Consider the following 26,784-nt stretch of genomic DNA (forward strand, 5'->3'; position numbering starts at 1 on the left):
GCACCTGAAGTGTTGCAGTGCTAAGCACGTGGATTAAGGCCCAATTCTCGGCATGGAGGAAGGAAACAGTGAGGAGGGAGCATTGTGCAATGGGATAGAAAGGAAATTAGAATGTCAGGTAGGCAGGATTCCTGAATTTTTCGAGAATAAGAGAAGATACTTTCACAATTGAAGTTTCTACCATTTTCCTGCCATGAAGCAGTGTAGCCCCGCCACAGTGGTCTAGTGGTTATGGCGCTTAACTGCTGACCCGAAGGTCGCGGGATCGAATCCCGGCGACTGCGGCTGCATTTTCGATGGAGGCGAAAATGTTTGAGGCCCGTGTACTTAGATTTAGGTGCACGTTAAAGAACCCCAGGTGGTCGAAATTTCCGGAGCCCTCCACTACGGCGTCTCTCATAATCATATCGTGCTTTTTGGACGTTAAGCCCCAGATATTATTATGAAGCAGTGTCGTACATTATCCACACGGTCGGTACCGCATGATTAATAGGCCATGCTTGCTTGTTTGCGATGCTTAAATCTGGTGAGGAGCCTTTTCACTTAGAACTGCAACAATGTAGTGATTTTATCCAATTGTTATTGGCTTTCAAGCTTTCCCTTTGATCCAGTCAGTGCTCTGCCCACATTTCCATTATTTTTGTGTATGTTTAGAATCAATAGAAAATAGGATCAAGCAGAAGGGGATTTTCATAGTGCATCAGTGTCAATTGCAGATCCTTGTAAACACATGTTCCCTTCCCTCCCCCACTTCATGACCACAAGGCTTAGGCAGGTGGACTTTGCTCTGGATAGTGTGTACCGCTGGATTAAGCCCATCAGTAAACAAACTTCCAATTTCTCATCAGTGCAATGACTCGTTTATTTAAATATTGTACCTCCGTGAATGCACAGCTGGTTCGGCTTCTGTGTGAACTGATCAACACATGCATTAGTCTCAGTTTATACATGAACATTTTGTTTAACCACATGAAATCACTTGCAGAAACATGCAGTGACTAAAAATATCAACTTCAGATTTGCTCCAGAAGGCATTACTTTTTCACTTTTGAATGGATCACAGAAACAAAACGAATAGAAGCAGGGTTGCCAGGTCAAAAATACAGAAAATGGCCAAGAAATTGGAAAAACTAGTTTGAAAGTGGCCAACATGAGCCAATGGTGGTATAAGTAGCCACGCGTGTGTAAAAACAACTGTAATGTTTTTATTTCAGTGAATAAGTGTGAGAGCTTTTTGGCAGAAATGTAAACAACAACTGCAAGAACACTTCATAATCATAGCATAAATTATTGACTGTAGCAATTATTTCGTGCGGGATGACAAAGTTTCTTGCGCTGTTGCAGAAATGACGTCACTTCACAAACTGGGCGCGACTTTTCTTAAAAAATACTAGAAGTACCAGCCTATAGCGACAACAAAAAAAGCCATGCCTGCACAGAACACTCAGCCCAGTCACAGCAAAGGCTGGAAGAGCGGCCTTTCTAGAGCCCGTCGTAAAGTCTGTTGGGGCAACTAATTTAAGTACACTTGCAAGGTACCCACTATGCTATAAATCATCATATTTGTGAAGCACCCACTATGCCATCATTCGTCATTCTGCATAGAAGCGTGGTACCTACTACACACCTATAAGGCATTATGTGCACTTTGTGCTGTGGCTGATGACTGTGAATAATGGCTGAGCCCTTTGTAATGGGTTGGAAGCATTCAACGACCCACTAATTGCGCAATTCGCATTGTGTGGTGCCTAGTTGTTATTTTACTCGTCTACCACGCTATATTACATATGTTAACGCGATTCCTTGCTCAACATGATGCCTTTATAGGCTCTTTTTCTGAAGGAGCTTCAAGCACCGGCGTGATCGAATCCCGGCTGCGGCGGCTTCATTTTCGATAGAGGCGAAAATGTTTGAGGCTCGTGTACTTAGATTTAGGTGCACGTTAAAGAACCCTAGGCGGTCTAAATTTCCGGAGCCCTTCACTACGGCGTCCCTCATAATCATACCGTGGTTTTGGGACGTTAAACCCCAGATGTTATTATCACAAGCACCGGCATGGCTCTGTGGTAGAATACTCGACTGCCATGCAGAGTTCGCGGGTTCAAATCCCATCCGATCCTAAATATTTTTTCTCATTTCATTTTTTTTTTCTTCGTGCGATAGCGGTCATGGACACCGGCGGTGGCGGACAGCTACGGCACCAAAACAACTGTTGTTGTGATCTCATAGCAGTATTCGCTGTAAAATGATAATTGCATGAGTGTGCTCAAAATCGCAGTTGTTAGGATTGAAGCATAAATTGCAATCACTTCCGCAATAGTCTCTCGCGTTCAGAGCAGTTAATGCATTCCGAGCAGTTAATATTTGCGAGTTGCAGTCGGTACCCAATTCCAAGAAATAACATAAACAGTTCGTCAGATATCTCATTTCTAATGTCGATGAGTGCAGAGCTTCCTGAATGCAGAATGCTTTCGATTGTCCTGTTCGATTCCTATTGCAGTTTAAAGTGTCGTTCAGCAATAGGTGCTCAGCAAAATGAGGCCTCGTGCAACAGTTTTCTCCCCCGATTCTCGCCAATGTATCCAAATGTGTTTTCTTTTGTTTGGGTAACACAAGCGCCAAATTCAAATTCAGGAGTTGGAAACGCATACGTTGATACGTTTTCACACCGCATACTCAAACGCCAGCACCTGCGACGTTGCAAGATATTGATAATTTGGTTCAAATCGAGGGAACTTGAAAGTAGCCAAGTAGCCAAGGCGCTTTTCTGCCACTACTGGCCTGAAAGGTAGCCAACTTGGCACTAAGTAGCGAAACCTGGCAACCCTGAGTAGAAGTGTTTTGAGCAGTCATTCACATTGTTTTGTGATTTCTTTAACAAGCGAAGAAATAGTACAAGTAATGCAGAAAGGTGCGTGGCATTTTGAGCATTTCTATGTCCGTCCTAAGCCTGTAGAGTCTTTCATGCTGGTCTGTTTTGGTCTTGTTTCACTAATTTGCGCTCTGTGCCCTCGAGCAAAACTAGTGGATACGAACTAGCCCAATACACTGCTCTTCTTTGAATGTACTTTAGCTGGAAAATATCTTCTCAAAGTCACATCTACCATTCGCAATGACGAGTAGCATCAGTGCTACATTTCCTTCCTAGTGCATTACTGCCGTCTTCATTTAAGCGGTGGACAGGAGATTGAGTTGTCTCTATGGAAATGTAGCTAAAAGGGAAACAGGCTTCGATTCTCTCTGTGCTGTCGTGTTGAATATTGAATGTTTGAGTGTTAAATTTTTAAAAGAAGTCATATATCATATTTATATATCCTCTTCAGACCCCGCGTGCATTAAAATGCACATTTGTTTTTTCCCGGTTTTCGAAATTCGCGCCGCTATTGGAGCCAACATTCTTGGTGCAATCGCATGCTCTATCATGTGGTGCCATCTGGCCAGCAATAGAGGAAGCATACTACAGTGGTAGGTCCGGTTTCCCGCTTTGAAACATGGCGTCATTCTCGTCTTCGACGTTCTGCTCAGGGCGTCCAAGTAATTCACAAATTACTCAATAATCATTGTGTCATATTTCTTAATTGTTGTTTAAATCTACTTAGGAAGGGTTTAGGGATAATTTCCGCACATCATGTAACCCTAACCCTAGTATTTTTGCTATCACAAGCTGTTTTCTTGAAGTGTGCATTATAATGCACACACGGTCTCAATACGTGCCTTTTCCTCCATATGTTTGCGAATCTGATGCGGTTCGTTACTCTTTGGCATTAAGCTTTGGCATTTGTTTCACCTAGGAATCAGTGATAAAGAAACGTGTTCTTGAGTCAATGACCAGCAACGAAACCTCGGACCTAGAATTCTCATACGATGAGGCTGTCCCTTCCCCATTACCTGTTGCCGGAAGACAGGTATGCAGAATTTCACAATAGGAAGTTTTCGAATAGCATACGCTAAGTTAGCGTTAGCGTTTGTGGCCCGCTATTTGCGTCACTTAACGGGAGCCCGCAAGCGGAAGAGTACGACGCATGCGCAGTTTGTGCGAAAACCAACGCAATGCTTTGCGTACCGTACTCGGAAAGCTCCCTAATGAGTCACGACTGGAAGCTGCTGAAAGCCAAGGTCGGGCCCACGCCTTCCGAGAGAAAAACTGCGCAAGCAAGCCACATTTCAGAGCTTGGGAACTAGGGATCCTCCTCGAGGTGCCGAAACAGATGATATTCTCAGCGCAATAGGCGTGCGCACGGGGCAGGGGGTCGGCCGCCCCCCCTTTGTCACCTAAGAGGGGGGGGGGCGCAAAATCGGCCCCATACGTTGACCCCCATGTCACCTACGTGGGGGGTCGCAAAATCTGCCTTGTACATTGACTTAGTAGGGGGGGCGCTGCGACGAACCTTCACTCCCCCTGATGGGGAACCCTGCGCACGCCTATGCTCAGCGCACAAAGTTCCGGTGCAGCACGTGCAACATCGTTCTTTGCATCACATCCGCGCGAAACTTCTGCAGGCAGTTTCACAACAAATAAGCGTGCTTTTCGCGAGCAAATGTAAAAATTTCGTTATAGGCAAGTGTCGTTCGTTTTCCGTGCATTGAGACCCAGTGTGCATTATAATGCACAGACTGCTGCGCACAAACTGCTTGCCGTACAGACGCAATTTTTTTCTGGTTTAATGCAGCGTGTGTGTGCATTCCAAAAATGTGTTTTGATTTCACCTGTGTGGCCACAAATTTGCTCAGGTCTCAGGAGGATATGAATAGTACTATTTACGACGTGCTTTTACAGGGCAGGGAATGCTTTTCTTTCTAACACCTGCATTTATTTTTAAACTTCACGAAGAAACTAAACTTTGGGAAGATGTTAGCTTTACAAGAAAGCAAGACATGCTGTGCATAATTTAGGAACATTATTAGTGAAGGTAAAACAAAAAAAAAAGGGGGACATCTCATGAGTGCCATTATAATGTGAAGCTTTGGCTACTTCTGGTGCATTGAGTTCACCAGTATCTGGCATGCCAATAGGCGCACAAGTGCTGAAGTGTGCTTGCATTTTGTGAACTCCCTGCTATGCTGCCTGAACTCGTATACAGGCACATTTGTGTAGAATGACAGGTAGTGCAGACATATTGAGGCGGCCTCATGTGGGCGCAGTACAGATGCACAATCAACAGGTAAAGAAAATTCATCTTTTCAGCCGGGGCATCCATGAAAACCAAGCAGAAGCAAGGAAGAATGGGGAGAGCAACTGCACAGCCGCCGAAGGCCAGGCGGCGAAGGGCATCCGAGGAGATGCCCAGCTTTGAGGGTCCTGCCACCCGCCAGCGCAGCGTGAGGTTGCGAAGCGGGGACAAGAGGCGAGGCACCAGCCCGGCCCAGTCGTGTCCGAGCAAGAAGGCACGACAGAAAAAGCCACCAGCCGCGGCAAAAAAGCAAGGATCGCGAGCAGCACAGGCAAAAGCCTCCAGCAGTAAGAAGGGCAGCACGTCTGAAAGTCGGGAAACGCCGGACACTGAACCGGAAGTGGATCAGGATGAAAGCATGCAGGATGTGTCTAGTGTGGACATGGAGAGGGACGCAGCAGACTGTCACGTTGATGAACCCCATGGCAGTGATATAGTAGCTGAAGGCTCTCAGACCCTTGCTAGTGCCTGTGAAAGTGGTTTGACTAAAGCTGGCAAGGGATTAGCTAGTGAAAGTGGTGCGTCTAGTGGGGAGCCGAAAGCGCCCTCCTTGGCAAACATTACTGATGCTGTGCATCAGTTGCCGAGTTCCTCAGCTGCTGAAGGACCTGAGCTGAAGAAGCTTGTGACGAGTGCCCTGCCAACTGATGTGTGTCTGCCCGGTGAAAGTGAGCAGCAGCAAAAGGTGAGTTGGCAAACGCTTCTAGTTGATGAATTGTCAGGATTTGCTGTTATTCCAGTTTCTTAAGCGCTCTTTTGTCTGTTATTTGCAGTCATAAAGTGAGATAAACATTGTTTTTAATTTGAACTTCGTGATGAATTTGCTATGGGGTTGTAAAAAAGCATTTCGTTTGTGGTGCTGATTTGAAATAATGGCATTTCAAATAATGGCTGTGTATAGGTACTTAATGGCTTCAATGGCAGTTTCTGCATTTTGAATTTCTTGTATAGCTTTTAGAACAACTGTACACATCTTTTTATGTTGAATTGACCTTTGAGGTCAGCTCCTGTTACCCAAAAACGTTGCTTTCAAAAGTTTCAGTTCATTTCATCCCGGCTCACTGGTGCCACGCTGCTGTACCGTTCAGCTGTGGTGGTAAACAATTTAAACACGAACATTCTATTGTACCAAACATGGTCAAATTTTGCCAGCTTTCTGTGGGACGTGCGCAGGTTAATATTTAATGCATAATGCAAGCTTGAAACTCTGGTGTTGTACCCCCTTTGAAAGAAGTATGACAGCACCTTTATGATCTGCAATATGGTGTTAACCATGTTTCTGGTTGGCGCATACTAGAAGAATGGGGTAACAGCGCAAGGAACGGAACAAGCAGATTGAGACAGAAGTGCTTCATCTGTCTGTCTGTTTGTCCTGTTCTTTGCTCAGTTACCCAATTCTTCTGCCGTTATAACAATCCCATGATGGTGGACCAAAAAAGAGCAAAGGATGGCTGTATGAAATGTTTCGAATGTACTGCTGGGCTAGTTGGTTGATCGTTATAGTGCATGGCAGCGCACATCAAGTGAAAGGACGACACCAAACAAAAAACGTACACAAGCACTGTGTGAATTACATTTTAAGGCCACTGCTAATGAAGCACTCATAAATGAACATTTTTTTCCAGGAGCCGACTGAAGAAAGTATCCCTAAAATTCAGAGTACAGTCTGCAGGGAGTCAAACCCCGAGGTAGTGGCCTATGAACCCGAAGGTGGACCTTCAGTTGTCAGCCAGCCCGAGGCGAATTCTACCACCAAATCTGACGAGAAAACAGATGCGATCCACCTTCATGTTGAAACAGTTCCCCCAGCATTAGAGAAAACGGAAGACTCGACAGTTGGAGCCAGCTGCCAGACTACCTGACTTGGTCTCGAAGGCTCAAGAAATTACAGAGGAAGCACCTACAATCGACAGTGAGGCTGCTGCGTCTCCCTCCTGCCTTTTGTCACCCACAGCATCATCACCAGGAGAAGGAAAAATCGCCGACCATCGGGACCGACGATACTACAGCAGTCCTGACAAGTGCGGCGTGCTTGATGTAAGAATGGGAGTCTGCATTTCTCGTTTAGGACCTTTTGTTAGTAATTACCAGTATGCAAGGCTGGCTCTAGCATGCTGGTGAATTTCACTGTTAAGGGGAGACAATAATCTGGGAGGCAGAAAAATTTTGAAAAAAAAAAAAAACTATTTTCTGAAATATTTTTTTCATAATCTAGAAGGTCTAAAAGAGCTATTATTAAAATGTTGCAGACATGTAATACATACTTGTCAAGTTATTTGGTCTTGAAGTCAGTTTCATGACCATTTTTGCTCACCGAAGCACCTCAAAAAGTCCTATTCAACAGTGCACCGTGCAGGAACCACATTATGTAGCATAAAGCAAAGAAGTGTTAATTTTAAGGGCTTGTTTTTCTTTGTTATGCACAATATTAATGAGCACTAACAGACAATAATGCCAAGCAAGGTATAGGGGATGTTATTAGCAGTAAATGTAAGGTAAATGTGAACAAAGAAAAGTGGACGAAAAAATAACTTGCCGCGTCCGATGCTCTACCAACTGAGCTACCGCGGTGGCCATCCCCCCGTCCACTTTATAGGGTATATATGTTCATTTGAACGTGGGAGCGTCAGTCAGCGCCGCCAGTAGCCATGACGGCGAGTGTGGAACACTCTTTTTTCTGCCTGTTGGCGTCACGTAGCACGTGAACTTATTACGAGCTAGCAGCTGACCAATAATCCCTTGCATACTACCTGAAAGCATCAAGTCTGCCAGAACGAGACCCTCGCTATGAATGAAGGAAAGAAGTGTTAATTTTAAGGGCTCGTTTTTCTTTGTTATACACAATATTAAGGAGCACCAACAGACAATAATTCCAAGCGAAGTATAGGGGATGTTATTAGTAGTAAATGTAAGGTAAATGTGAAGAAAGAAAAGTGGACGAAAAGATAAAAAGAAGGTCACAGGTTCGGTCCCTGCCCGCGGGAAGTTACCTTTTCGTGCTGCACTTTTCTTTCTTCACACTAACCTTACATTTACTACTAATAACATCCCCTATACTTTCCTTGGCATTATTGTCTGTTAGGGCTCATTAGTATTATGTAGCATAGCCATTTTGGTCTCGTTTGAAAGACACACTCTTCTATTAGCTGTTCCTAGCACAAAAACGCTTTTCGTCTGGCAGAGGCAAAGCCATTGTGCTTTAAAAAAAAAAAGTGCTCGCACAGCATTGGTGGATTTCTATCACTCGGAGTAAATTGTTCCTTCCACCTTGGATGCTTGAGGATGCATCTGCTAGACAGCGGTGCATTGTTGCGTTGTCCGCCATTTCACAGAGATGCCTAACTGATGACACTGCAATTGCAGGCAGTCGTTAGAAGTTCAGAATTGCTCGTGCATGCGAGAGGAAGTGATATCGGTAGCTTAAAGAATGCAGGATATCACCAGGAAGACCAGGGCGAAAAGAAGCCATACTAAGAACAATGGTGACTATGTTCCTGGTGGCTTCTACTGTCATAAGAACACCAATTCATGCCTCTTCCAGTTCAAAATAAGTGCCCACCATGTTTCTAAACTTCTTTTCTCATTTTCTCAAAACCACATGTTTCATCACATTACAGACTGCTGCCCACAATATCTTTTGATGTAGTGGTCAGATTTTGATAATTTTTGCGGTATTTGAAAGCTTATGCATTGATTAGTGCAAGAAAACCAAGAAATTACAGCATTTTTATTTAGAACTGTGATTTAATTAGTGAAATTAAGCAACAGTTTCTGATTTCTCATGAGTGGACATGTTAAGGCCATAACTTTTGAATGGATACAGCTAAAAATTAAGTAATGGTTGTTTTGCACTCTGTGGTCTTTATAGGATGCGGTGATATCAAATTTATAATGGTCTTTTGTGAGAAAGCTGTGAAGATTCTGGTAAGAATGCAAGTGTATGGAACAGTCAATATCTTGAAATCTGTTCATAATAGACAAAATGTAATTGCATATTTGTTTTCAGCAGTCGAAAATACATACTGTGAGTAAATTTCAGCTAGAAACACTAAAAATTAAGACAGCAGTTTTCAGACCAGTGTCTCCCAACCATGGGAGATTCCAGTTTTCAGACCAGTTTCTCCCAACCATGGCCAGTGCTGCTTCAGGTAATGTTAGTATTTATAAGCAGTTTATATTTAGTGGTGTTTATTTCATTTAATTATACATTTAAACACCAAATGTGACAAACTATATGGCACCTTGCTTTTTCATAAATTGTTTTTAATGCTGTGGTCAGTGAATGCAAGTCTAACAGCATTCTCAGGAAAATTCTGAGCTCAGCAATCTGGTTGTTTCTAAAAAAAAGTATTGCAGCAGCTGTAAATGCCTGGCAGAAATTGTGTGCATGCACTTTCAATGCACTTGAGCATTGGGAAAAACAAAGGCTATTTTCTTGCACGATGTAGGTGGTGCTGGTTTTGTGTGGCTTAAAGTGACGGGGGATTGTGCCGTTTGTATTTTTGCGGTAATACACCTTACATGCGTTCGTGAAAGCCTAAGAGTTTGTTGCTTCACCTGCACAGAGTCCCGAGAAGGGACCAACTACACCAAGGCCGTCGAGGCGCAGAACCAGATGGCAAGATGCAGAACCCAACACCGTTGCTGAGCCACCTGCTGTGCCGCTCTTCGATTGCCCGGTGTTGCCAGCAGAACCTGTTGAACCAGTTGCAACTGTTTTCACTGAACTGCCTCAGCATGACGAGGCTTCTATCAAGTTGCAGGATGTCAACAGTTTGCTTCCACCACCCCCACCAAAGGCCCCGTCTTCACCACTAAAGGTCCCGTCTCCCACCACCAAAGACCCGATCTCCATCGCTAAAGGCCCCGTCTCCACCACCAAAGGCACCATCTCCACAGAGGAAAGAGACGGTCGCCACGCTGGACTCGAGTCGTCCCGAAAAGGTCAGGCAACATTGTTGTAAGCTTTTACGGGAATAGGGAGTTCAGACCGTTGGGTTAGTTGGTTATAAGCGCACAGTCGGGGCTGTAGTACTGAAGTGTTATGGATGAGAAACACTACAAGGACAGCAGCTTGTACACTCAAACCTCGATATAACGAACACGGATATAACAAATATCGGTTATAACGAAGTAGGTGAAAAATAGGCCTGTCATAGATAATGTTCTGAATGCATGTTTATAACGAATTTTCGGATATAACAAAGTTATTTTCGTGTCAGATGTACTTTGTTATAATGAAGTTATCGTGTACTACCATATTTTTGTTTTGAGAAAAAACAGTATTTATCGACACTACACACCAAAAAGAGGGCAATTTGTTTCATGTGCGGACCAGCAATGTCAAGATATATTGTCAGTTTTCACTTCTAGCAACAGCTTGCGCCCTTCCTTGTCATCTTTGTTTTCCCCATGACTTCAGAGCTACAGGTCCCAGTAATCATTTACAGGCACAGCTGTTGTGATCCTCAAAGGCTAAAATTGATATGCTACTCTGAGTGCCCCCCATCATCAGAAAAAAGAAAAGATCTTGTTTTCGAGAATGGAAATTTCAGTGGCAACATGCTAGCTGACTGCACTGTCACAGCTGGCCAACTGTTTGAGCACTGCGTAATGTAACACAGCCACTGTTGTAACACTTGCTGGCTGTGGCGCCTGTATTTGTTCGTATACATACTCTGTCCTTGTGTTGTTTCTATGCCAAAAGGCAGAAATGGAATACCATATTTACTTGCATATGATCACACGACTGAATTTTGTTGTCAAAATTTGATCATTTTTTTCCTTCCCGCATAATGATCGCACAACCCATTACGTTTTCGGGTTCCAGCGAGTGAAAGCATGGGCTCAGAGATCTGTATTTGCAATTCGAAAATGCTCCCTAACACTTGCTTCAAAAATTGATCTTGGTGCACACAGTTAGCGAAAGTAAGGCCTTTGAGATGCGTGTCTCTTGCCTAGAGCTGTCACATCGGCGTGGGCTCACCATCATTGGAGGTGCTTCCCGTGGTCTGATGCTGATCGGTTCTTGCCTTTGTGGTTTATTGTGCTTGGGAGTTGTGCAAGTGTGCGGCATATGTTTAGTACTGTTGGTGTGGTTTTATAGGCAGCGGTTTTATCCTTGACAATATATTGGTTAAGTGTGCCACTGTGTGCAGTTTAGGAGGAGGTGAAGCAGGGCCCACTTCCACGGATAATCACATTAGGAAATACTTTTGGGAACCTTTAGGCTGTCTACGGGCCACGGCGGTCTCCCATTGTACCAGCTGTACTAATAACGGACAAGAAATGTTATTGGTGACACTGACACATCTGGCTATAATCTCGCCACATGCATCGCCAAAAGTGATCACTTGCCAGGTGTGGGACCTAACGTCCTCTTCGGTCGTATTGGCACTAGATTAAGAAGTCAGGGCACTGCAGCTGCTGAAAAACTGCTTTGTGCTGATTGGGTGTGACGAAAAATGCACCAGGCAGCGCTGCACGATTCTTTCTCAACTTTTTGTGGGACTGCAACGATGCCCCCTAGCAGTGATAACTGCTGGCCCCAACAGCGAATGTTGCAGTGAAGACTGACTCTGAAAAAAAAATGAGGGGTCAGTTATGTATTCACACAACAGGACCAAACCGTGATTTGAGCCTGTGGGTTGTGTATTGCGTGACCATACATTACTCGCTCCCCTCGCGCTTCTTCGGTCCACGCGAAATGATTTGTGAAACGACGAAGACCCATATTGCAGTTGGGATCTTTGGTGAGAAATACCGAAATAATCCCCTGTCATGTGAATTCTGGCTGCTGAGTGATCTGAATCACATCGCATGTTACATGACCAATTCATGAAGCACCTACATAATGTAAATATTTTTGTTTTGCTGAAAATTTACCCCACAAATGATCATGCCCCAAAATTTGTGTTTTAAAAAAGAAGCGCGACCATTATGCTAGTAAATACAGTACTAAAAACGTGCATTATTTCATGTATAATAATGTATGTTGTGCAATGTATAAATGTGGATTCTACCTATGTCTGTCCTTGACCTCGAAATGTTGGCACATTTGATACGTGAAATGGTGACCCAACAGCTGAGGCTAGCCTTCATTTTGTAGAAGGAAAAGTGCGACTACCTAGCGCATGGGGCTCTGGCTTACTGGACAGGCTCTTCTATGGTTACTGTAAGTGCATTCGCAATATACAAAGTTTGTACAAGTTTAATGTGGTAATAGGGCAGTTGAGATGTTTGGGACTTGGAGTAAACAGCCCAAGTTTAGGAATAGGGGGAGACAAAGGGAGAGAGTGGGCAAATGGGCTGACATTGTTTGGTGCACACCTTTGGCCATCTAAATGCATGATTGTTCGTGTTGTTGCCATTGGTAGTATTGAGGTTATCTAAAAAGAGAAAACGACGAAAGTGTCACCTAATGAGTGTGATGTATTCTAAATGTTCAGTTGTTTTACCTTTATTAATGCATGTTTCTGCGCTCTGCATTAGCGAGCTTTCTTTTTTTTTTCCCTTTTTTTCCTTGGCCATAGTTTCATAATAGCACACTAGAGAGAAACCTGGCGCTAGTGTCTATGGGAGCTGCAATGCATGGCATTTCAGGCCAGCATGGGAATTATGGGTAGTACGTGGATTAGCCTAAGCTTTGTTCTTTGGCTCCGTGTGGCCTGCAGTCATTTTGTAGCAAGATGAAGTTCGGCAAATGATCAGCAGTCCCACTTCACCACCTTGACCTTTTAGGCCGACTACTTCAAATTAGCTCATGAGATTCACATCACGCCATTCTTTATCTGAAAGAAAAGCCAAAATACAACAATAAACAAACCCATAAGTGCGTTCGAAGCCGCAAGCACGAAGACTAGGCAAATCCATGTACCCATGGTGGCTGAATTATAGCAGCGCCACAGTTCCCTCTAGTAAATATTGTAGGCAACTTATGCCCTTGGCAACACGGGCAACTTGTGAAATGACAGCAGCAGTCATCTTTGCAGGTCAAATCCCGCTGGCGGCGCAGCAGTGAACTTGAGACTCGTGACACACCACCCGTCCCGTCGATATCTTCACCAGTAGCCTGCAGCTCCCCTCCACGTGAAGCTAGGATGCTGGCCATTCAAGAAGAAGCGACTGCGGCTGTCTTGAAGGAGAGCCCGCGAAGGAGAGAGCGGAGTAGCCCTACATTGGCACCTCATTCAAAGGATTCCAGGGAGTCCAGAGGGGCGAGCAGCCGAGAACAGTCCGACAGCACGGTTTCACCTAGGGCCTCCAAAGATAACCACAGGATTGAGAGTAGCAGCAGGGACAGCAAGGACAGTAGGGACTACAGAGACAGCAAGGACAGTAGGGACTACAGGGACGGCAAGGACAGTAGGGACTACAGGGACGGCAAGGAGAATAGGGACTACAGGGACAGTAGGGACGGCAAGGACAGTAGGGACTACAGGGATGGCAAGGACAGCAGGGATTACAGAGACAGCAAGGAAAACAGGGACAACAAGGATAGAGGCAGTGCCAGCAGTGCGACGAATGGCTCCTCTTCCAAGTCTATGGGCTATGAGGATATCGAAGAAAACCTTTACCTTTTTGAGAGGTGGGTTGACTTTTCAGCTCCGATAGGCATCGTGTTTTTTTGTCCTACAGGTTTGCTGCAGTGCACAGTGCCTTTCAGGGATGCATTGTGGCTGAAAATAAATGAATAAATATATCAGTTGATTTCTTTACTAATCAAATCAAACCAACTGCAAAGCTTGATGCTGCACCTTGCATGTACACCCAGGAGCAAAAGTATACGAACCATTGCCGTCCGTATACCTTTGCCGCCTGCGCCGTCTAGTGGCGAGCCGCCTGCTGTCAAGAGCATTTCTGACAAAATCAGTCACAGTAATGCTCTCGACGGCTATTCCGTCCAAGCAATGCTCTCGACAGCAAACGGCTCAAGACTAGATGGCGTAGACAGCAATTTCGGCTCGTGCTTCCATGGTCCATATACTTTTACTCACAGGTGTACATTCCTTTGAAGGGAATTCTATAAATTGAATCTGGATTTTATGGCCTACATACATGTCTCCAACAGCTGATAATGCAGGTAGTACTGTACTCTAGCATACGTTGTACCTATCGGCTGCTAGCAGTGTAACAATTAGAGTTTTTGCGGTATTGCTTCAGAAAAGGCAGACAGATTGCTGCATTGAAATGTGTTCTTTTGCTCATTCAAGTGTTCAAGTCAAACTTTCATGTTGTTTCCGATGGCAGGCGCAAGACGAAGAGCAAGAAGGAGGTGCGCCGCATGATTTGCGACTGCTCCTTGACCAAGGACGAGAAGGACAGGGGAATCATGGGCTGCGAAGAGGACTGCCTCAACCGCCTGCTCATGATTGAGTGGTCAGTTGATAGTGTTGGCACAGAAGTACCATTTGACTTTGACGGCATCATTTCGATGGGATGTCAAATGCAAGAAAATTGGCATACTTGATTTTTTTTCACAAGCGAAGGGTTTCCAGATGGTCAAAATTAATGTGACGTCCCCCAGTACAGCATAACTCATAATTGTGGGCATGTTTGTTTTCATAAGATGCTAATGTAGGATTTTGTGGACTGAGGTACCTGCCACTGTGGTTTGCTGTCTAGGAATTCTGCTTCCGCGCTTGGTACCACAGGTTTTGTTCTGTTGTGTGGTAGTGGTTGTGTTCTGATGACGATGAAATGTTAAAGCTCTTTTAATTTACATTTATGGGTGTTTTGAAGAATAGGATTGTAAAATTACAATAAAGCCAGGCATTTGCTTTAGTGTATTTAATGCCATCAGTCAAATCACTGTACGAGCTGTTCAATATTAACAACAACCAGAACATGTTCCAGTGTGTACTGCCACAGTAACTACGTCACACAGCTAAGATTGAGTGTTGTTTCTATAAGGTAAGCGGGTGCATAGCCATACTGAGGGAAAGTGCTTCTTAAAAGATCTTGTTCAAACTGAGGATTTTGCTGTATTCGTAAGAGGGATGTAATTTAAGCACTAACTGAATTTTTCGTGTCCCTTTTTTTTTTTCTTTTTGTTCAGTGGGTCCCGCTGTCCAAATGGTGAAAACTGCAGCAACAGACGATTTCAGAAGGTCTGTGAAGATAATGTGTATTTTGTTGCCTTTGCATGCCAAAGCAGCAAATTTATTTTCCACATTTCAAATGAAACTCTTCTTTAATGATTATGAAGCGTTTTCTTTACGTTGCAGAAAAGCTACATCAAAGTGGAAAAGTTTATGACTGAGAAGAAAGGCTGGGGTCTACGCACCTTAGAGACTGTCTCTTCGTAAGAACTCATAATTTTTATATTTGTTTTGCCTTTCTTATTGCCCGGTTGTGCTGTGTTTTAGTTGGAGCCATTAGATATTTAGAGAGTCAACCTTGAGCAGTATTAGTGGAAGTTACAGAAATTTGCCTTTTAATGTGCACTTCAATTAAGGATTAGGGCCGGTTAGGTCACTCACAAATTGTGCTGACTTCTATTCTTTTTCACATGAAATTGCGTAGAATATTTCCATTGCAGTACTTGAGCAGGAATTGAGTGAAATTTAGACGAAGGGTATAAAAATGCTGTCTAAAAGGATTTATGGCTTCAAGCTCCTAATTTAACATACTTGTTTTTTTTTTTTCTGTATTCCTTTGGGTTACCACGCTGAGTGATGTTAAAAGGAATCGTGTAAGCATGGAGTTTCATTTAATAGAGATACTTGTGACGGCAAGTTCTGAGTCGTATTTTTTGTGGGCCATCGCTCAGTTTTCAGGTGTGTCATTCCTTAACTTTGCATTCTTGTGGACGCTTTTCAGCAAGTGTGGCCAATAAGCGAGTGCTGGTGAACCTAAATCTGCCCTGTCAAAATATGTCTTTTCTCTCAGTCGTATAATTTAATGCCCTAACATTAAACAGCAAATGAGATGTGTTTGTTATGTCACTGACTTTTTGAATTGTGCAACCATATGTGTACCATTGCATAAATGTCTGTCTGCGTTGTGCTAAGATGTCTTTGAGCAAGGCAACGCTCTGACAGTGGGGAACAAACCCACAACCTTCACATTACATGTGCGATGCTCTACCAACTGAGCTGTATGCTCTATAGTAGAGGGTTATGGGGATTCACTCCATAGACCAAAATTTAATAACATGGATGTGAGCCTCAAGGACCAACGAAGGCGGGAAACAAAAAGTTAGCACTGTGCGGTGCTGTACAACATCATCCGAGAGTCCACTGTTGTCCATCTAATGTAACGGCAGTTATTGAGGACTGTCAGTGGTTCACATGCTTTTGTTACTCTCTCCCCATCTCCTTACCTCCTCCAATTTTAAACCAAATCAAAAGTGCCTTTTTTGTGTATGTAACTGGGACATTCGTTTGCCCCTATCCATCTGTCTGTCCATTTCACATGAACTGTGATTGATCTTCACTTATTGGCATGCTTGGTATTCTGATAGCCAAGGTGCATTTCGCGACTTCTTTTTTCTTTCATTTCACACAGGGGCACGTTTGTGATGGAATATGTGGGAGAAGTACTCACGCCAGAAGACTTCCGCAAGCGGGTCAAGCAGTACGCCCGGGACAACAACCAGCACTACTACTTTATGGCACTGCGTGCCGACGAGATCATTGATGCCACTCAGAAGGGCAACGTGTCGCGCTTCATCAACCACTCGTGCGACCCAAACTGTGAGACACAAAAGGTGTGCACGCATTTTTTCCTGCATATGCAGTTTTCCTGACCCTAGTTTTGTTTTTGTTTTGGTGGAATGCTTATTGCAAAACTGTAGAGAACCTGTAGAATGCTAGGTGTTTCAGTAAAAAGTGATTCTTAAAGGGACACTGAAGTGAAACAATGAATTGGTTTAGATTGTTAAATCGTTCTCTGAAAACACTAATGTTGTTGATTTCACCATAATAGGCATATTAAAAAAGAGGAAAATTTTAGGTCAAAGCTTCACTTAAATTTCGCACTAAAATCTCTGCGTGGGATGTCACAAATTTCAAAGTGAATTTTTCATATTTTGGCAACATTGGCTCAACGAAATTCGTTGAAGCTTGGTATGTTAAGTCTATGGCGTCCTTAGAGGACAATGTACTTAATTTTTACCAATGGGGAACTATGTAGGCCCTAGTGGACACCGTCAAAATCTATGACGTCACAGCGATTGGTGCTGGAATTTCAAGGTAGCGTCACCACCCGTACTTTCTTTTTTGCCAGTTTTCTCGCTTACCGAGCGTCGTCTCGCAGAAAGCGTGGTGTTTTTGGTATCCTGAAAGAGTAATCTACTAAGACGAGAAAAATTGTTTTTCTCTTTAGTGTCCCTTTTAAAAGTAGCATAGATAGCTCAGTTACCTAATAGATGATGTTTAAACTGTCATTTGTCGTAGAAAATGTTATGTGCATTCAGATGCTGATAGTGCATTAACATGATGCTGCTGTTGAACTACTCTAGCCAGAGGTGGTTCTCCCCTCTATGGCACTGCTGTAACAAAATGCATCCACACATGAATTGAGTTGTGGAAATTTGCAGTATACCTATACTGTAAGCTTTTGCAGTTAACTAAACAGGCTGAAGTAGTAGAAAATCTGCATTTTGGTATTGGGGCAATACCAGTGTCACACTGTGTGCTGCCGATAGCGATTATGCACGATCGGGATCCAATTTGTCAACAGTGATTAGCTCCCTTCTGCAGATTGTGTAAAGGAGCCAATTGCAATAAAGAAATTTGATCCGGATGACACCCAGGCGCAATCAAAAGTGACTGTGTGACACCGGTATAAGAGTTGTACATTTCAGAGAAGATCTGACCATCATTTGCTCATGCTTGGCCACGCCTGCCTACCAAAAAGTGAAACCTAACACCATGGGTGAGGGAATATAGGAAAGGTAAAAATTGCACTCGTAGTAACTCTGGTTTTGTAAAGTCCTTAAAAAAGTTATTTTGGTAATACAGTCGATCCCGGATATATCGAACTCGAAGGGGATCGCAAAATAGTTCGATATATCGATAATTCGAAATATAAAATATGTCCATTTAAGTGTTACCTTGTAACGCGGCGAGTCTCGGAGCGGTTTCCAGAGTCTGTGCCAAGCAGGAGCTTGCCGACTTGCGCAGAATATAAAAAAGATACACGAAAACAGCCGCACTTTATTTGGCGTGAAAAAAGTCCGTAACCTTGGATTGCTTCTTTTTGTCAGCCATGAATTTCATGAGGCCATCCTCAATATTGCTGAGGCCCTCCAGATAGCCAAGTCCTGCGCCTTCCATTGCGCCACAACAGCGGCGAATGAGGCTGAATGCCGACGCAAGTTCTGCAGCGTTGCAGGGTTTCTTCGAGGCGTCGTCAGCATCATCATCGCTGCTCATGTCCGCCTCATCGGCACCAGCGACGTCGGCCACGATTTCAGCATCGGTGAGGTCCGAAACTGCTTGCACGTCGTCATCAGCGCTGACGAAATCGCTTGCAGTGGCCCCATAGGCGATGGCACCCGGAAATGCCGACAGTTGGCGAAAGTCATTCTCGAGGCACCCCATGTCGTTGTCTGCTGTGGTGTCGCTTTCGAAGTCGTCAGGTGACGCTAGAAAGCCAGCTTTACGAAAGCAATTTACGACTGTGGTTTTTTTCATGTCATTCCATGCCCCAGTCATCATCTGGATCGCTCCAAGGAGATCGATTTTCGGTTCGACCCCCAACCGAAGGTTTATCAGGAGCCGTTGCACCAGACGTCGCCTGTATCCGACCTTGAATGCTTTGATGATGCCTTGGTCGAGAGGCTGCAACCTTGCCGTGGTGTTGGGCGGCAAAAACTTGACAGTTATCCTTGTCAACTGGCTGACGACGTGGTGCGCGGAACAATTGTCCACCAGAAGACAAATGTTTCGATCTGACTTTTCCAATTCGGCATCCCATGCGCGAATCCATTCGGAAAAAAGGTCCCGCGTCATCCACGCTTTCTTATTGAACGCGTATCGGACTGGGAGGCTCTTCGCGTTCTTGAAGCAGCGCGGCGACTTGCTCTTGCCGATAACGAACGGCCGCAGCTTGCAGGAGCCATCCATGTTCGCCGCGAGCAAAATCGAGACGCGCACTTTGCTCATCTTTCCCCCATGACACGAGGTGCCTTTCAAGTCCAACGTCTTGTTCGGCAACATCTGCCAGAACAGCGCCGTTTCGTCGGCGTTGTAAATATCCGACGGCGCAAAGTTGTCGCGAATGTTCGGCCACTCTTCGGAGAGCCACTTCTCCGTGTCCTGGCTGTTTGTCGCGCCGCTTTCGCCGGACAGGGTCTTTCCAACGATGCCGTAGCGAGTCTTAAAGCGCTGCTGCCAGCCGGTGCCACCAGTGAAGCCGTCAACCCCCAAGGCCGCAGCAAACCACTTTGCTTTTTCCATCAGCATCGGGCCGTCAATAGGAATGTTTTTTCGCCCGAGTCTCCAAAAACCAGGCGTACAGCGCTTTCTCAACATTGTCGTACGCAGGAACACGCACACGACAAGCCTGAGAACGGCACGACTGGGCAGCCTTCGCCTTTACATCGGCTTTGTTCCGCAGAATCGTGCTCAGCGTGCTCCGAGGAATGCCGAATGCTTCTGCGACCGACGACTTTTTTTCTCCAGCCTCCACGCGCCGAATGATGTCGGCTTTGGTCGCCAAATCCAAGTTCTTCCGCTTCTTCGCGTCCATGGCGACCAGGGTCGACAGATACCGCGCACACCTTGGTCGCGCGCAAGCAAGCACAAGTCGGAAGTGGGAGCGGCGAGAGGACACTATCGCAGCACGCTACACACAACCAACAAAGCAACCTGCGGCACATGCTGTCGAAACATGCTCTCGGCGATGGCAATGGCACTTGGGCTTTCGCAGCAGGCAGCCGCAACATTGGTAAAAAAAAGGACGAAAAAAAAAACGCCAGGGGTGTACAGTTCGCAAAGGCATGGCCTTCGAGATCTGAAATAGCCACCGCTGCATGGGGCGCCGACGGAAATGAATCTCAAAGGCTATGCTTTTGGGGATTGCATGCTTGAGTGCGTGGACGCCGTCACATTTTCGACGCGCGCGTGAAGAGGGTCCGTAACTTTTTTGGAACGCGACCGAATTGCGGTCATTATCGCGGCTCCGGCGCGGCGCAGCGTTCGATATATCGAATGCGTCGGCGTATGAGTGTTCGATATACGTGCACACGTGCCCTATACTTTTACATAGGTTTTTCAAGGGGATTTTTCAGTTGTTCGATATAGCCAATAATTCGATATATCCGAGTTCGATATACCCGGGATCGACTGTATTTTTCTTGAAAAGTACTTCACTCGTTCCAAGCCATTTTTGAGGCTTTAAAGCAGGTGGTTCAGGGCTCCTTTAATCCTGTTCAAGAAGGTTACCGAAGAGGACACGATGTACTGTTCAGTACACGTTTGAACTCTTGTGACCTATCTTTTTCTCTCGCCACAGCCCAAAGATGCCTTCTATAGAGCGTGTTGTTTTCTTAAAACGCCTAATAGGTGAGGCCTTTCATAATATGTGGCTTGCAGTGGACAGTGAATGGTGAACTCAGGATTGGCTTCTTCACAAGACGACCACTGAGAGCTGGTGAAGAGTTGACCTTCGACTACCAGTTCCAGAGATATGGGTGTGTTCTGACTTCTTATCGTTTGTTTCTTTATCAGCTTCTGTCACTTCAGTTAAAGCCTGTGGGCTGTTAAGTGCTTCACTAAGTTATATAACTTGTGGCAGGTGCTGCAGTATTTAATGCTGCTTGAAAGCAAGAAGTTATTCTAGCTATTGAACCATTGATGCTAATGGGAAGCAAGAAGCTACATCCGTACGTCAGCGGGTATCGTGACCCTGAGTATTTTCTTTTGCTTTCCTTGTATGCGCGGCTCACTTTCAGTGTGATCACAAGCGCGCTTTGTAGAAGCGCGGTGGAGCAAGGTTGCGGCTCACTGCGGTGGCCGTGGCAGCTATGCAGCTCACAATGCTCAAATCAGCCAATGGCCATGCCCGTGTACTTTTGGTTGTGTGACATAGTTGATTTTGTGTGTGCAGAATTATTTGTCCGGAGAAGAGCAGGCGATTTCTAGCAGACTTTGAAACTTAATTGTAAATTCAATGCCGCGTGCTGCGCTATAATGTTTGGCTCGCATGTTGGCAGGAGCCTCGACTAACAATCGGCAGCATTTTCCGACCATGTTAAAAAAGTGTTGCGGGGGGGGGGGGGGGGCCCTTAAAGGGGAGACCCTGCTTTAGATACATATTTCTTTACTTTTCAGTAAATTTTTATGAAACTTTCACAGCTTATGTATTTTTATGTCCTGATTTCAAATACGCAATTATTTTTCTAGTACAATTTGAGTTTTTGAAATGTAAGACATTTAATTTACCTTGTTAGGAGCAAGATTTATTTCTAAACTGGATGAATTATAACATAAATCAGCGTATCACAATAACCTGGAATGAATACTGTATGTAGTAAAACAAGAATGGATGTTCTAGGCCCACTTGAACAAGAGTTATGGTATGTTGAACTTCCGTGAGCAAAATCCCGGCTTGATGTCGACTCACTTGCAAATGTTCAGCGTACCATAACTTTTGTTCATATGGGTTTAGAACATCCATTCTTGTTTTACTGCATCCAGTATTCATCAAAGGTTATTGTGATATGCTGATTTGCCTTTTAACTCTCTGTTTAGAAATAAATCTTGCTCCTAACAATACCAGAACTATTTAATATTTTAAGAACAACGTATTCTTATGGAACAATAGCATGTTTGAAATCAGCAGATAAATGTGCATAAGCTGTGAAAGTTCCATAAAAGTCTGCTAAAAAAAAAGCAGGGTCTCCATTTAAACACGCCAGTTGAATGAGCCGTAGCCAATTGCACGAGCTGGAGTGCTTACGTGAGTATTGTCCGTGCTTGTCAACCCCTCCACTCTTCAGCAAGGAGGCGCAGCGCTGCCACTGTGAGTCTAGCAACTGCCGGGGCTACATTGGGGAGGACACGAAGATGACGCTCAAGTCTGGCCGCAGCCAGCTTCCGAAACGAACCAGCAGCAGCACCAGCAGCAGTACAAGCAGTACCAGCAGCAGCAGCACCAGTGCTTCCGCTAAGAGAATGGAGGAGCGCAAACGAGACACAGTGGAGGACTTGGCGGTGAGTCCATGGCATCACCTTACTTGTTTTCTGTTCCATCTTGTCAAAGCAACTTCCTCTTTAACTTTTAGGATCCCTGTGCTGAATATTTTATCAACTTGCTATGAAGCTACTGAGCTTGACGTTGAAATGGCTCGTCAAGCATTGTTTATTTTCAAGCCTTACTAGTCCTGCAGGTTATTTTTCACAAATAGATATAATTGCAAGAAATGCACTGTTGGTATGCTGATACAAAGATATTTTACTGCAATTGCGTGGCACAGACAGCAGAGTAATAGTAAAGATCCATTTGGCATTGTGCTAAGAATAAACTTTTGCATCGATGCAGCAGATGGCTGCTCATGATCCAGTGTTTGTAGGATGTCCATAATTATGAATGAACACCAAAACGAAAGGCAATTCATTTGGTTAATTCCGCTAACACTTGCTGTTGTACCAATGCCTCAGTTTATTTGCAGAAACTTCGTGCCTTAATGTGGGTAGGATTTAAAAAATTGTGCAGATGCACCGCTCATTTTTGTATATATGTGTGAAGCTTTTGTTAAGTGGTTCTTTCACATGAATGAATTCTGCTTGCATAATACGCACATGCCAAGTGTCTAAATAAACTGCATGGCATCAGTGAGCAGCTCACAAGATGGCAGCGGCAGCAACATTCAACAAAGTGTGGGTGGATTCGGCAAAAACCTTCAGCTTAATATTATTTTGATTTTTTAAAATATATTCATTGTAAAATTACTCACAATTGATTTTGTACTGCGAAAAAGTTGAAAACGAAAATTGTCAGTGATGCATTCGATTGCAGCCATGGCAGCTCCAGTACCTACAGATTTGTGATGTCCATGCAGCTAGCATCTGATGTTGTGAGTCCATGTCGCACAAGAAAAACAAATTTAATTACCTATGTTCGGCAGACTGCTTCACTGCAATGACAAGGCCATTATTTGCTTTTTATGCATTCATTTCTGAAAGTTTTTGAATGCATTCCCTGAACTTTTACAGGGGTTCATTTTCATCAATTTATATTGAATATGCCTTCAGAACAGTCAACTAGCAACATATGTGAACATAATGTAATACAAATTACGCATGCTATGGGGCAGTGGTATTTAGTCTTCGTGCTAACATAGGAAAATTTTTTTATCGTCTATGCATCACCACACAGTATATCCAGTTATGCCTTTTAAATGCTGAATGGAATATGGGCTGGTTTAGGACATTCACTATCATAACCTCCGTTTATCATTGGGAAGTGTTATGTTACCATTTGTACACTTGAGAGCACTCGCGGTGCATGCTTGCTTAGATTTTACCATACAGGGGAAGCAGGTTTGTAAGGTCAGTACAAACTCTTGCATGATAAGCTGGTTTGTGGTGCTGGTCATGTGCTCATTGATATCGGAGGCTTGCACTAATGCAAAAATTCAGTCTAGCATATGAGATTCTTTTATGTGAATCATTCTATTGCTCATATTTAGGAGTCCATCACCGCCGATGTGCAAGTACATAGCAAGCAATGATTTGATTTTTTTTTTCTGGGGCAGATTTAATCTGTAAGCATTATTATAAATTCTAATATTACTTTTCATTTTCTTTATTTTACTATTTGCTTGTTTTGAATCATACAATTGTACATATAATTGACCTGAAAGTGCGCACATTTTCTCATGCTTGGATGACTATGGACGATGTTATGCAACTTCGTTTATGCTTTGTGTTGGAGACATTGCGGATTTTGCTAGCTGCCTTCAGACGCCTAAAACAAGATTGCTTGTGTCGGTACTTGAGAACAGACTTGGACCTAGGCACCATGTATGAGAGCCTGCACACAGTGTGCAGGATGTGGTAATATCGTACATCGTGGTGCATTTAAACGGCATGCCTTATGTGAAGAAACAGTTGTGACACAAATTGAACCACCGGTTGGTAGCACAGACTGGGCAGCATGTAGCATGATGTCATCACTTCAGTGTAGCTGATAGGTTTACATAGTTGGAATGAGCCAACGAAATGTCTTCACTGGTCCAGATGCTTCCTCCAAAATATACCTGTGACAATTGTCGTTCATCCATGAATTTGCTTTTTTTCCCCGAGCGCCACTGTTAATTTTACTGTTTTCATGGGACTGCTTTACTATTAAATGGCAGCTTTCTAGAAAGCTGATGCTTTCTCTAGGCAGTAGTCTGCGGAAGTGCAGAAGTGTGACTCTGCAACGCTTTAGTGAGGACGCTACCTGCTTTAATGCCGAAATGATGGTCGCTTCTTTTTTTCACTTCACATCAAATAAGTAATTCAACCTGATAAGCTCAACTTGTAGTTGGTAATGTTGACTTATCAGGACAATTACGATGATCGTCGAGCCTCTGGGCTGCCTCTCATGTAGATGCAGCTCAAGAACGCATTGTGCAGAGCACAACACACGGTACACTTCTGTTCTAAGAAATATCACGCTTTTCATAGAGGCTTTTGTATGGCCTTGCATCTCTTTGAGTTCCGACTCGCAGATGTGCAAGTCCATATCTTTGAATCGTACCTCACAGATATGGCTGTTTTTCATGCTTACGGTCATGAAAAATAATCCCAGATGCACTGCTGTTATGCAGTAATGAAAGATCTTAACATTAAACCAGCCTTGAAAAAATTTCTGGGAACATTGATAAAGGAGCATGGCCTTCATTGGGATTTGGTCTAGCCTTATTTTGGTGGCATGACTGCGTAAGAATCGCGCAGAATGTATTCAGATGCTTTCAACATTTGAGTAACTATGTTCACAGTAGACTGTAACGTGGCTGATGTCGTTTACATATATCAGTGATGCTCTTCATTCTTTCTCTCTCCTACTGGCAGAATGGTAACAGGACAGTTAGTTTTTCCAGCACCTACACAAATGAACCAATTTCAAAATATTTTCTGGTAAATAGAGCTCTCTAGACACAGTGCCTTACAATTTCCAGTGTTCAGCCAAAATTTGCAGTGGGATCTAATGAAGGGCTTCTGAGGGTGAAGTAATTGATCAAGTTTATGCGAAAGACATGCAAACGTTGTGCCTGTGACACGTCATAAAGAGACTCCCATCAGTCTTGATGGCTCATCTGCACGGCTCACCGTGCTGATATGTGGTGCAGGAGCAACGATAAGTCGGACATGGGCTTTGCATCATCAGAAATACGCAGCAGTGAGATGGGTGGGATTACAAGGAATTGGCACTTTTGGCAATAAACCAAGACACTAGTTCAAATGCACACACACATTTCAAATGTTCCATTTCAAGCTCCTTTTGCTAATTATGACATTTTGATACTGGAATCAAACTGGGAACTGGGAGAGCACAAATACATTCTGCTCATGGTAACCAGTATTATCTTGAGTCAACTGCAGTGCTTTTTTTTATACCAATTTGATGGTCATGTTAATCACTCGGTTTTTCTTTAGCCATGTCTCACCTTTACTCTTGCCCATTCATTTCAATAAGTTAGTTTCGTCACTTTCTGCAGCTTGTTGGAAGTAGCTGCCGGTTCGTCAAGATGAATAAGCGCAACATATGTACAGTAATATGCGCCCTAATATTGTGATTTGAGGTGGTTGGGGTGGCTCATCGTTGTGTCACGTTTCCACACACTCGTCCCCCTTCTTCTGGATTGTCCGTTACTTTCGCCCACCAGGGAAATGACCTGAGGCCTCTTTGGTCAGTCTTGGATTCGTGAACCACCCGAGAATTTTAAGTAGGATAACCTCAACTGCATGGTGCACACACAAATTGTGCCGTTTTCGCTCACCTCTTCAAGCAGCAAACTGTAGGAAACATAGGCCACAAGTAGTTTTGTAAATGTTTTTAATGTACTTGACATAACTGCGAGACTAGCTGAGATAGCAGAAGTCGTGTCCCGAGGGCCCGCCCTAACTCGGCGCTTCTCTTGCAGCCTCCGGCTGTCTGGCCAATAAACTGCCTGGGCCATCACGAATGGATATGTGACCGCTTGAGCTTCACTATTGGCACGCTCGGCCGAGGTAAATAGAATACTCGCACCATTACCTTCCGCCTCTTGAGCCACTACACACACGCCACTGCCCACACAATGTGGAAACAAATTACGCTTCCTTCCTCCAACACGGCTGCAATGGCATCGGCCGACACGAAGCAACTCGGATGGATGCATGACAGAAACTCGACGTCTGTGGCATGCTCGTGCGACTCCTTCCTGCTTGTCCTCTGCAGCACAACGCAAACATCTACACAACACCTGAAACGTTGCCAGGGGACCGGCCGGCCTGTCACTTTCCAACATGCTCTGAAACGCCATATGGTTTACTGTATCCTGTGTGTCCACTTGCAAAACTAGCATGGCATTGCCACATATGTTGCAACCATTCACAGTGGTTGCAATTCATGGGCATATATTGGAGGCATATCTTTGGCCTATCCGTTTTGCAGAATGCCGTTAAGTTCGGGC

At 44.3% G+C, this 26,784-nt stretch overlaps 1 protein-coding gene across 1 annotated transcript in view; it reads left to right on the forward strand.

Moving 5' to 3' along the window:
* LOC119385912 (histone-lysine N-methyltransferase SETD2-like) overlaps window positions 1–26,784 on the forward strand; it is an 81,539-nt gene that overhangs the window by 23,437 nt on the left and 31,318 nt on the right. The window contains 12 exon segments of the mRNA XM_049414156.1: window positions 5,186–5,856; window positions 6,797–7,028; window positions 7,126–7,208; window positions 9,737–10,016; window positions 10,018–10,115; window positions 13,163–13,758; window positions 14,421–14,549; window positions 15,229–15,280; window positions 15,398–15,474; window positions 16,680–16,881; window positions 20,714–20,811; window positions 22,120–22,333. Of these exon segments, the coding sequence (XP_049270113.1) occupies window positions 5,186–5,856; window positions 6,797–7,028; window positions 7,126–7,208; window positions 9,737–10,016; window positions 10,018–10,115; window positions 13,163–13,758; window positions 14,421–14,549; window positions 15,229–15,280; window positions 15,398–15,474; window positions 16,680–16,881; window positions 20,714–20,811; window positions 22,120–22,333 (2,732 nt within the window).

The sequence above is a fragment of the Rhipicephalus sanguineus genome, chromosome 3, assembly GCF_013339695.2.
Source record: "Rhipicephalus sanguineus isolate Rsan-2018 chromosome 3, BIME_Rsan_1.4, whole genome shotgun sequence".
In the NCBI taxonomy this organism is placed as follows: Eukaryota; Metazoa; Arthropoda; class Arachnida; order Ixodida; family Ixodidae; genus Rhipicephalus; species Rhipicephalus sanguineus.